Source organism: Chamaea fasciata, unplaced genomic scaffold (genome assembly GCF_029207755.1).
Source record: "Chamaea fasciata isolate MVZ Bird 193981 ecotype frontalis unplaced genomic scaffold, bChaFas1.0.hap1 SCAF_2, whole genome shotgun sequence".
NCBI classification, from domain to species: Eukaryota; Metazoa; Chordata; class Aves; order Passeriformes; family Sylviidae; genus Chamaea; species Chamaea fasciata.
The window spans coordinates 76,675,269-76,687,720 of NW_027094087.1; the positions used below are offsets into that span (position 1 = coordinate 76,675,269).

Sequence of the window (12,452 nt, forward strand, 5' to 3'; positions counted from 1 at the left end):
ACACTCAATACCAGCAGAGTACAGGCAGAATTAGCTTGTTGAACAACTGGTATAATTGAGAAATACAGGAAATGTGAAAAAGTTTAAGGATGGCAAGAAAGTTGTGTGCATATTTTGCAAAGGTAATATTCAGTGGCAAGAATTGAGGAGGAAGATTACCTAGCCATAGGAGCTAGACAGAAACTGCTTCAGCTAAAGCATCTTGAATAGTTTTAGATTCTTTAGTGTTTTGTGCACGAAGACCAGATGATTATACGCATTTCTGACTGACAGATCGGGGCAGTTGTCAGAACTCAAGAACTGAAAATGCATGCTACCATGAACCCTGTCTATAGCACAGCAGTGGCTCTGTGATTTTATTTCCTCATCTGTAAAACTGAGACAATATTTTCCCACCTCAAGATATTCTGGGACCAATAACAGTAAATGAGGTGCTTGAGAACACTGATCATGACAGTCATAGCCATTTCAGAGGTCTAATTTATTTCAAGATTCATAAACGCAATAAAAACAAACAACCCCAACCAACCACAAAAAAAATCTACTAAAAACCCTTTCATTCACTCTTGGTAGTTACAGTACAGATAAATGGAACATGAAATAGGAAGGAAAGACAGATTGAGATAGATGAGTGCGCATCTATGCACTGAAGTGAAAAATACCATCCTAGTTTATGTTGTAAACTACCAGCTGTTGATAGAAAAATGAAGGCTTGGAGATGTATGTACTCACAAGGGTTAAACCCTTCCTAGGAAGTCTGTTTTTTCCCCTACTGTCAGGTGCTCTACAATCACCCCTGAAGGAATTTCTCTCTCCTCATAAGGATATGAGGTCAGCTATTGTGAAATTCTCCTCCTAGAACCAACAAAAATAATAAAGCAGCTATAAACTCTTCTAAAAGAAAGCCCAACGCCTTGCAGGGCTTCCACTGGTGAAAAAAGAACCAAATCCAAACAACAGCTGAAAAGACAAGGCAAGAAAGAATAAAGGACAAAAAAAATCCTCCAGACAAACATAATTTATATAAAGCAATCAAGTTAAGACACAAAGAGTAATGCAAATGGGCAGAGTTTTCCCTGCAATTTTCCTCAGGAAAGAAAAAGTCTAGGAAAATACGTTAGAGCAAATTATTTGGAAAGGCAGTGTTTAGTAAAGGTGAATTAGAGGGGGAATTAAAAAAAATATTTTGAAGGAAACAAAAATGTAAATAGGTTATAACAATGGAACAAATAATAATAATTACAAAACATGCCAGTGCTTACAGAGCTGCACAAAAATAATAATTGTAAAAAATAACGAGCTTTAAGAGCGGCGTGCTTCTGATCCAAAAGTTATGGAAACAGGAAGGGGCAACTGTAGTACTAAAACTATAAGCAGGTGCTGCAGCCCTGAAGTAAAGTTCCCTCTGGAAGGAATATGGACCATAAGCACTATAATAACCGACTATAAAGAAAGAAGAATCTTCCACACAATAAGAGCATCTAATTTCATATTTATTTCTGAAATAAATTTTCATAGCCTCATGCAAAAATGCTGTTTGATGCTTACAGCCCTTCCAAGGAAGCCTTGATTATATGCACCACAACCCCAAATAATTTCCAAGTACAGCCACAGCTGGAGCCAGATTATCACATAACAGCTTTTGGAGTACATGTGCTAAATAGATTACAAAGTGGTAACAGAAAGAATTAAGTCAGCCAACCAATTTAGGTACTAAAAGCTTGCTAATGTTTCTGACTGGATCCTTTCATATGTTAGCTACTGTAGTAGATACAATTTGTTTTGCTTATTCTCAGTTCATAAGCTGCACTACCTTCAGGAGGAGTTACTAGGTCACGCAGATCCTCAGGAAAGAAAGGGAGAACATTCCAGAGAATGTTCCAGAAAAGTTTCAATACTCCAGGCTGTACCACACAGAAAAAAGGTAAGGAAGTGACAGGAAAGAGTTTGGATTCTGCAGCTTCAATAATAAAGGTCACCAGTTTCAGTTCTTGGCTGATTTAACAAAAATTTCTCCCTTACAAAACCAACTGCAACACACAACTCACTGATTTAACTTAAAGTCTGCAAATGGGCTGAGGAAGAGTTTTTGTTATTTTTTATTAGGCTGCATTTTATTTCATGCTTGTTTCTATCACACTTCTCTACGAACAAAATTGAAAAGCAAGAACCATGGCAACACAGGAAGCATCCATGGACCTGCCAGTTCATTATAAACACAAACATCTTAAAATACATTCACTTCATCACTGCTATTAAGTTGCTCTGGATTTTTAAGTCTAAAAATAAAACTTGTCTTTAGTATAACTAGATTTCTACAGAAACACTTTAACACTTACCTGAATGCAACAAACCAATACAAAATATAATGAATTAACAACATAATAAAATAGTAAGACGTGCTGCATTTAAACAGCATATTAAGATTTATGTAGGAAACCTCAAGACAGTATCTTGTTTCCTTCCAAAAGCAGAACATAAAGAATCTTAATAGCCACACCTATTCACAAAAGAGCTTCTAAGCTTTCCAAGCACCACAAATCAACTGAAAGCTACAAGCCAATGCCTTACCTTTACTGAAAGTTCATGTGGCTAACTTTTATTTAGTACTTTATATCCCAAGTTGACATTTACAATATATATTACCTTGGCAATTTCAGGATAGTAGTTATCAAAACTACTTGATGAGCTTTCCAGTTTGCTTTGTTCATCATCTGAAATTATAAAACCTCATTTTAAAATAGATATAAAAATTCCAAAGTGCTCACAAAACTCCATAGCAAAAGAATTTTATCTTTTTAAATCTCCTACCCCCTCAAAAATGACAATTGTTAACATAAATAGGCGGTGGACAACTGCATCATTTTGATGCAGTGATTTCTTGAAAGATCTAACTAGTTACAAAAATCATTAAAGTAGCAGTTATTTCTAATCTTACCAGAACACATCTTTAAGTTTAATTTTGATATCTGCATGGGGCAAGCACATACGCAGTGCACAAACTTCCATTACACTTTCCACAATGCATTGTAACTTGATTTCAAAACAAGTTCCCTCTGTTCATTAGGTTCCCAGCTCTACTCACCAACAGTTACTGGATTTACAAAGCAGCCATTCATTTAGCTATAAACATCTTGCAGTGCTAAGGTCAACTAAGGAACACAGACTAAAATGTCTTTCCCAGAGCTAGATGCTTCTCCTTTGCAGACTTGCTTTTGTTGCAAACGTCACACTAAATTTTGACAGTCTTTGAAGACTGTGATATCTCATTTTAAACTCTAATGATCCCTTTTGGTACTTTGTACTATCTAAAAAAAAAAAAACCAACCTTCTATAATATCCTCCAGGTTCTTCTGGATATGCATACAGTTGGTTTCACACCAGTTTCCCTCCCCATACACTCTCAAGAAGAAAAGTGTATGAGAGGACATACAGACTACCCTTTCGCCACTAAAATACTGGTGACATACATCACATTCCTTACAGATACTTGCCTTACCTATTCTTAAAGGGCTCCAAGAGAGAGGATTCTACACTCAAGCAGTCTATTTTAATACTTGCAGGAAATATTTGTGGTCAAAGGAATTATATTTAAATTTAAGCCCCATGCTGTAATCACGATTTCTACCTACAGTACCACAGAACAGAGTATTTCTTTTTCAGCAGCATTTTACACAATTCAAAATAAGCCCATCCTAAGTTTCTTTTCTTCCTTACATTGCTTCGGTCCTGATTTCACATTGTGGGTTCTACTTTTCTAGACTTCAATCAGTCGCATAATTATTTTCTGGACTTGACTCAACTCGAATCAATACAGAACAGTACTGTTTTAAAGCCCAGGTCAAAATGCACATCAGTTGAAGCGGACAATAGAAAGATCTGTAATTTTTATGACCAAGGAAAACAAAAAAAAATGCAGCCACATTAAAGCCTTTCTTTCCAAAAGGCATGTAAGAAGACATGGTCACATAACATTAGCCTTGCTAGAAACCCTGCTTACCTTCGTGGGACTCGCCATTTCTTTTTTCTTGCATTGCAGCCTCAAAGTTAAGCTGAAGGATTTTGTTCAGAGTGTTTATCCACTCTTCCATTTCAAGTTCACTGTCTGCAGCTAAAAGGAAACTACTCTTGTCTTGCATCTTGAGCTCAAATGCGAAACGTCTGACTTTATTGTTCTATAAAAAAATAAAAGACCTATGTAGCACTTCACATACTGTCTAACCACCATCAAAGGAAGTTATACATATTTCAGACATTCTACACAAAAATAGTTTGATATTTTGAAAAATGTATCATCATGATACTTTTTGCTCTCTGACATTTGACCTTTTGAAGTTATTTGCAGCACTGCAAAAAGGGCAAGTAGGAAAGAGAACAGCCTGTCTTCCAGTTGCCAGTCACCACTCTGCTTGCAATCATTTTATAAAAACCCAAAAGATGCAGTTTCCAAATACCAACTCTTTATGTACTCAGATCACCTAGAAATGAAGCTAACTAAGGCCTACTGAAAAGAAAAGGAAACAAAAAGCACGAAACGCTATTATATCTCAGTGACAACTGTTTGCAGACTGGGATTTTATACTGGAGGTAAAATTATAACCCACATCAACCCCAAATGCCCTGATACTGTTAGTCATTTAGATATACATAAAGCTGGTAATCAGTTCCTCCTTCTTTCCTCAACCATTTCTGTCATCCTTCTTTGCACAATTTAAACCAGGGTTTCAAATGCTACTTAGTCTGACTCATGTTTCTGGGAATGAATTCAAAAATCTTAAATGAAAATTCTATATTATCATCAATTTAGTTTTAGAAATAGATAATGCATTAGATAAACATTAAACACTAAGACAGGCTTAATGGTTGGGGATTTTTTGTTTAAGTTAAATTAAATGCCAAATTACATTCTACTTTCACTGTATCTCAGATTCTTCAATTAACAGACTAACTACGTGTTGACAAAACAGTCAGCTTTCTACCAAAGTTGAGTTTTTGTCAAGCATACAAACAAAAGTGTGAACTTCAGACCTTAGTCAATCACACCAGTTGAAATCAGTGCTGAAATAAATGCCTGAGAAACGTAACCTCTGTGTTTCATGGTATAAAGCCTTGATACAGGCAGTAGATGTCACAGATCTCAGCTTTCAGAAAACACTGAATTAGAGCAACTATACCTATACATATGGCTGGATGTGTGAATAGATACACGGCATATATGATGCACTCCACATCTCTGATCAGAAAAGTCTCTATATAATTTCATATTAAAATCAAAACCCCAACAAAACAAAACCAGATCCAAAAGCACCGAACAGAATTCCAAGAATTCCAGTCTCTATTTAAGTTTGGGGAAAAAAAGAAATACACCAAAATCAAAATCCCCAAGCAAACAAAGCCCCCCTATTGCACAAATTCAGCACTCCTCCTGATACAAGATCTGATGAAGAAGCATATTCTGGTCTAACTTCATGTCTATAAGTGAAGTCAGTATTTTTCTCTCAGGCATCTAGTGTCTTTGAAAAAATAAGTAAGCAAATGCACTGAATGAACACAAACCAGGAAAGTGCTATAGCAATGCAATAGGAACTTATCACCCCTCATTAAAAATACTGACTCTGAAATAAGTAGTTTCATTCTGAGAACAAAAGCTTGGAAGCATAACTACCTAAGAAAAACTATTCCTATGAATTCCATGTCAGACTACTTAAAAAGTAATATGGCTGGGGTCTTTACAAATCTTTTCCTTTATTTTCCACTTCTGTCAAATGGAAGTGCAATTTCTACTGTGTAGACACCACCACCACTTTTTCCTGTATGAGTTCTTAAATGTTAATTTAACACCAATAAGTAACAGTAAAACAATAACGTCAGCCAGAAAGGATATAGAACATATCATAAGATAATAAGATGACATGTCTGGATTAGGGGCGTTATGTACAATATTTGATAGTTTAAATCAGCATTTACTTGCCCCCCACCAAAAATTCAAGTGAAGAAAACAGTTATTTCCAAACCCCTTTATTCTACCCACTGGATGACTACTTGGCTTCTTGGAAGTGAGCTTTAACTGGTTTTGATTTTGCACCTGATGCCAATTCATAACTAGTCTCAAATTTTTACATGCAGTTTTGAAGACCAGATGCCAAGATGAACACAGGGTACTGTACAATATAGTATAGCATTAGAGACACAGTCAACTCTAAATTTTAAAGAATCCAAAGTACAGTTTTAGTTAAAGATGACTGTATCAGCCCTACTTGCAGAAGAACAAAGGAACAGTAATACATTGTTTTAAAAAGCAAGCTTCTGGCAGAGTCTGAGGAAACTTGAGGTTAATTGGATTGAATTCATAGAACAGAAAGTATGGAACAGTATGAATGTGTATGAGGTAAAGAGATTTTCAGGTTTTAAATCCTAAAATGATAGAACGGTTAGAAGTTAGAAAGGGCCTCTGGTCGTCATTTCATCCAACACTCCCTCCTCAAGCACAACCAATTAGCACAGGATTGTGGACAGGAAGCTTTTTGAGGATCTCCAAGAATGGAGACTCCACAACCTCTCTGGGCAGCCTGTGCCAGTGCTCGGTCACCCTCACAGTGAAAAAGTGTTCCCTGATGTTCAGAGGGATCCTCCTGTGGCTCAGGTTGTGCCCATTGCCTCCAGCCCTGTCAGTGGGCATCACTGAGCAGAGCCCGGCTCTGTCCTCTTTGCACCCTCCATGAGTATTTTTATATATTGATGAGATTACAGCCATGTTTAGGAACCACTTTTATGTCTGTTGGCTTGTTTTAAAAACACAAATTCCTTTCAGTGGAGCTGGCCAGAATTGTATCTCTCAGGCAAAGTAATTCCTGTAAAATTACATACAGAACTTGCAAAATGATAACATTTATTACAGTTATAAGATTTTCATAGGACTTACGTATTAAATGTGTGCCAAAAAAACAATACTACGATATTTGGGGGGGGGGGGAAATACTCTGTAAAGTTGTCTTATCTCTTTGAGTAAATCTTCAAACAACTTCATACTACAAAAAAAATTATTTAAGCAATACATTTTTATTAAACTTTGCCTATTTCTGTACAAGTCAAAAAAACCCCTAAGACCCATGGGGTTTTTCCAGGTATGCTGTGCCTAACAGAACAGTTACATGCTGTACTATAAATACATAGCAAAATCACACAAAAAAAGAAACATAATCTTTTCTTTGGCACCTTCTACAGACAAACATTTTACCAAAGTCCTTAACTTTTCAAAATAAAGAAAAGCACAGAAAAGTAACCTTATAAAGGTCAAACGAAAGCATCTGGAAGGGTGTTTGAATTCAATACAATTCTCGCAACAAAAATCCCACACAAGAAGCTATGAAAAACATTTTACAGCTCATGCAAGCACAAAATCTAACTGAAATAAACTTCAATTTTATGCTGTCATTACTTTGCCAAGTTTGGGGCTCTTTGTGCATTTGCCTTAGAATTTGGTTTGCTAAATACTTGACATCAACTAGTAATTTATGGTCTTTTCAGAAAGATTTCAAAAATTCAGTCTCCTGCCCTTTGAAACCTTGCTCACTGCTTTGGCAAGTGCCTATTTGTTCCTCTGCATAATAGGTATTTATCGACATTCAACAACACTAATCTATATTTTAAATAAAATTTCACTTGCTAATAAATACAGAACTAATTAGCAAACATGCAGAAGAATTATAATTACCTGAACCACTCCCATACATGAATCTAGAAATATTGATCCTTTAGGTTCTTTTGATATTTTTTCATCTTTGTAGAAATTGAGATTATAGGATCCATCACCAAGCTGGATTAAGTGGAAAAATCTTCTTTTAAATGACTAGTGAAAAGAAAGGAGAGAAGAAGAACAGTGACAACACTAGTATTAATTAGCTTAATATTATATACTCATAAGTGCTATTTACATAGTAGGTAATACAAAAAAAGCTTTTATTTATAGATAACATAATCAGTATCTGTAGAAGGGAAAACAGAAACTATTAATTAAAAAAATTAACTTATGATATCTGCAGCACAATTGTACTATATCAATTGAGAGTACTTTTGACCTACTGAAAGGTATTTAAAACTGACTCTATAATATACATGAGGCAAATTAAAAAATTATAGTTTTATATAAAACATAATAATACAAACAAATAACACCCCATCCCTTTACCCCCATATTACACAGTTCCTTTTCCACTAAAATCACACCAGGATACAGTTAGGAAAATTTAACTCCTCCCACACACTAGATTTTTCATGGCTTTTTTTTTCTGATTTACATATAATAAAACAAAAGCAAGGTTTCAGGTATATGAAGTAGATACAAGCTTCCCTCTTTCTTTTCATACAGTTTTTTTATTTTTCAGAACTAAACCACATACCCCAAATTGAGCCCTCCAAGGCACAGGGATATTTAATATCATTGTTCAGTTTTTGGTAAGGTATTCTTAAACTTACTCTCATAGTCACACTGATTGCACTGTTCATGTTGCCTTTGTACAGCCATCCTTGTTTTGTTATTCCACCCTTCTGAGACCCAAGAGATGCCGCATCCTGGAGATGAAGACAGGAATACAGGGAAAGGAAAAAAGGAAAAAAGAAGAAAAAAGTAAACTTTTGCATCACGGTCCATGTAGTATTTATCAATAATTTCAGAAGTCATTTTAGAAGTTTGGGTAACTATGTTCATAACATAATGATAACAATGTACCACGAGTCCCTGCTGAAATTCTATAGCTTTTCCATTATTTTATTTAAAGACCAGGGATGAGATTGACCTCATCTAACTTTTAAAATGTAATCTGGCCACTTCTACAGGCTTTATCTACAGCCAACAGGATGATCCAGCCTATAGATAGCTAAATGTTTGTCAAGACAAATCCCAATGAAACAGGGGAACGAGCAAACAGTCAAAACTTAAAACATTTACTTACATTTACCTTGTAACCTTTTCCACAGAGTGTTAGAATTTTTACCAATTTCTACTGCCAGAAAGAACAATGCAAACACATGCTTATCCAAGATGTCAATTAAGATTTCTCAAACCATTTTGCTCTATATACAGTACTTCAAAGGCCTTACTTTCTTAAGAATTTGCAGAGAATTAATTCTTGAATTGGATCTGCCCTTTTACAGATCAGAATCCAGGCTCTGCAGAGAGAACAAGACTGAGCTTGGCAGCAATGGAGAGTTCACAAACAGCAGATGCAATGCAAGCATCACACATCACACCCACTGCCTGTACACCACGTCCATCTGCCAGTGGAGGGAACTGAATGCATCAAAAAACTTAGGATGTTAGCAACTACCAAAATGCAGCACTCTGCTATCAAAACAGAACAAAAAGAGATTTATAACTGCCACAGAATAAATACTAATCACCAATTTCAAGTAATCTTCTAGAGTACTGTGAAGCTGACATTACCATGGTTTCCAGTTGATGCAGCCCATTTTGAAACAAAACTATGAATGAATTAGACATGTAGGAGGATTTTCATCCATCTAGAGGAGAGATACTCCTGGTAATTTTTTATTGAAACATTCAGAATTAGCTGAGCATCCAGCTGAAAACAAATTCACAAAACATCTTTGAGTACCTCAAGTACTTTTTCTCATTCCTTTTCTTGGCTGTTAAGAAAACATGCAACAAAAACTGATTACATAATGGGGAAACAGGCACTAGTTCAACAACTGAACATTAAACCAAACCATGGAATAATATGAATATGCTTCTGGAACTGAATCAAGGAACATTCTCTAAAAAGTTACTAGGTAATTGATTTACAACTTATTTAGTCTGTCTAGCTTGCATACTCATAAGCATATGCACATGTGAACTTCAAAAAACTGTGAACAGAAGGCAAAAGATGCATCAATCTGACCTTTCAAAATTTATAGTCAGCATTGTACTACTGAAGTAAGCCCAGTAAGGATGACATGGTAATCAACAATCAGAGCATCTGATATAATGGCCCAAAGGCATAGAATAGAAATACTCAGTAAATTTTCACGTGTCCGAAAGAGTCTCACTGACCAAGCAACACAGTCACCTTTTTTTCGTATTTTCAAGTAATTAGTCTCCACCACTGTTCTGTTACCTACATAACTATCTTTCTTGTACAAGAAAAAAGACACAGACACAACTTAAAACACTGGGTTTCCAGTGTGACTCTATATGACTTTTCACCTCCCCTGGCATGAGTTATCCCCAAGGAAAGGGTGGGTTTAAATCATCTCCACAAGTGTAAGGTCATGAGTAGATAATGAGTTACTGCCAAAACTTGGCACAAAACAAGCAACGCTTTTCTGTAACTGTACAAACCATTCATAGGATCACCTCACATGACTAAAATTCATTCATTACCTGAGTTAAGAAAAATTAAGATTTAGCTCTATTAAGACTCCAGTTCTCAGTCTCTGATGTGCACAATTTCCCAACTCTGTTGAGCTGCATGCTGTTTTCTAGCAATAAAACCGAGCGTCATTTGGGCCTCTCTAGTTACACCATTTCTTTCTGTCAGGCAGAATTCCTGCCTACAGAGCCAAAAAGCTACTGAATCTTTCCAGCTGACCATCTGTTAATACAAAGGAACCCAGGATCCAGTTGTTAACACACAACTCTTACACTGAAAACATACTTCCTGTTTCCAACTGGTAAGGTAATTTCCTCACTTTTATCATTACTGCTGCACACTGTGCTGAACTTTTTAAAGTGATCTTTCCCACAAACTTGGCTCCAAAGTTTACTTCAACAGCAACTGTTACAACAAAAACAATCCCATATCTTGATCCCATACCAGATTGAAAAATTCCATTTGCAAACATCAACCTGATGGCCTGATAGCCCAAATTAGTTTTGGATAGGTGATTTTCTCCTTTTAAGTGAAGCATGAATAAACTAATCTTTATCTGATTTTCCTTCAATTTTTAATCATTTGTAGCTTTTTGTTTTCTATCATTCTGTTAATAAATCAGCTTTCTTCAAACACAAACAAACGCAAAAAAAAACACCAAACAACTTTCAATCTAAGGTTTGCATCTGTGCTTTTTGGCATAGAAAGATATTAACGTCTGAAAGAAAAACCTCTTGCATTAAGTCTTCTCCTGATGAAAGAATTTATGGTCCCCCCACTCTATTGTCCCACTAACTTCCCTTTTCCTCCTAGCATGTCTTTTTCTTGTGTTTATTTTTCAAGTTCCTCAAAGAGCAGCAGACCTCTCCTCCACTGATTGTACTTCTGAAAGAAATACCCTGTTCCTGTAAGTAGAGAGGACAGGCAGTTCTCTCTACTTACACTTCCTAGCAAAACACATACTACCTGCTGATAGCTGAATTATATTTTTAAGTGTTTAATTAAATCTACCCATAATGTATTTCCTGGTAAGAATTATAGTCAATTATATATCCATTTAATTTTTTAGTGTTAAACTCACTGTTTTCTAAAACACTTCTGTTGTCAGAAGTATTATCACAGTAAATAATGCCAAGTCTTTTAAATGTCAGTATAATAATAATCATAATTATTCCCATCCTACAAATAGGTAGTTTTGGATATAGATGCCTAAAGCTATTTGCCCAGATATCACAGTGCAGATTAATAGCAGTGCTGGATAAATGTCAGCCTGGGACTCTCTGATTGGTAATCTATCTACTCAGACGAATTTGCCAAACAACTTCTTCATATTTAATCCTTTCATTTCATAGGCAGCAGTTCTGAACACCAGGAATTTAAAAGTAAAGTAAAAAGGAGGTAAAAACCACAAAATAGAAAAATTATTTTGATTCCTGTTTGAGATGTAAGAGGTCAAGTACTCATAAGAAAAGAAAACAGTGGCATTTAAAAGTGTGTTTTGAAACAGGGCGTGGTAAAAAAAAAAAATCACAAAAATAACAGAGGCTGTTGCTGAAAAAAAAGTCTTTGGCATTTGAAATATACTTGAAAATTGCTTGACACTATACATCTCTCCTTTCCCTAAGTCAATGACACAAGAGAAAATATCTTGGAGTTTTAGTCAATTTTTTAAGCTTTTGTTTTCATGAAAGCTCTCCAAGTCTTACCCTATACTCAAATTTGTGATGAACTGATTTTAGCTCACACTGTATGCTACACTGTCATCCATGCTGAAGTGTGTGTGCCATTGTTGTGCTGGAACAGATTCACCTATGATTTTACTGAATTCCATGATTAAACTGCATGAAACATTTCTCTCTGGAAACCTGTCTACATAGACACAGTATAAAACATATTTTATGACAGCTGAAGGACTATATGTCATCAAGTACTAAAATTCGATTTTATTATCTGTCAAAACTTTTTCTCTGGAGACAGATCTCAAGAGAACAAGGTTATTTGAAAGGAGATAGGTAAAATAACTGATTTGTTTCCCAATAAGGTGGTTCAATTTAATCTCTGTTTTCATCTACTTACATCAAC

The 12,452-nt window shown here is 35.6% G+C and overlaps 1 protein-coding gene across 6 annotated transcripts in view; it reads right to left on the reverse strand.

Annotated features, from left to right (window-relative positions):
• DOCK9 (dedicator of cytokinesis 9) overlaps window positions 1–12,452 on the reverse strand; it is a 113,877-nt gene that overhangs the window by 52,526 nt on the left and 48,899 nt on the right. For all 6 annotated transcript variants that reach the window (XM_066176390.1, XM_066176394.1, XM_066176392.1 and 3 more), the window contains exons 6-9: window positions 8,476–8,571; window positions 7,715–7,849; window positions 4,001–4,175; window positions 2,647–2,714 (exon numbers count right to left, since the gene is read on the reverse strand). In XM_066176390.1, the coding sequence (XP_066032487.1) occupies window positions 2,647–2,714; window positions 4,001–4,175; window positions 7,715–7,849; window positions 8,476–8,571 (474 nt within the window). The remainder of the gene's footprint in view (window positions 1–2,646; window positions 2,715–4,000; window positions 4,176–7,714; window positions 7,850–8,475; window positions 8,572–12,452) is intronic.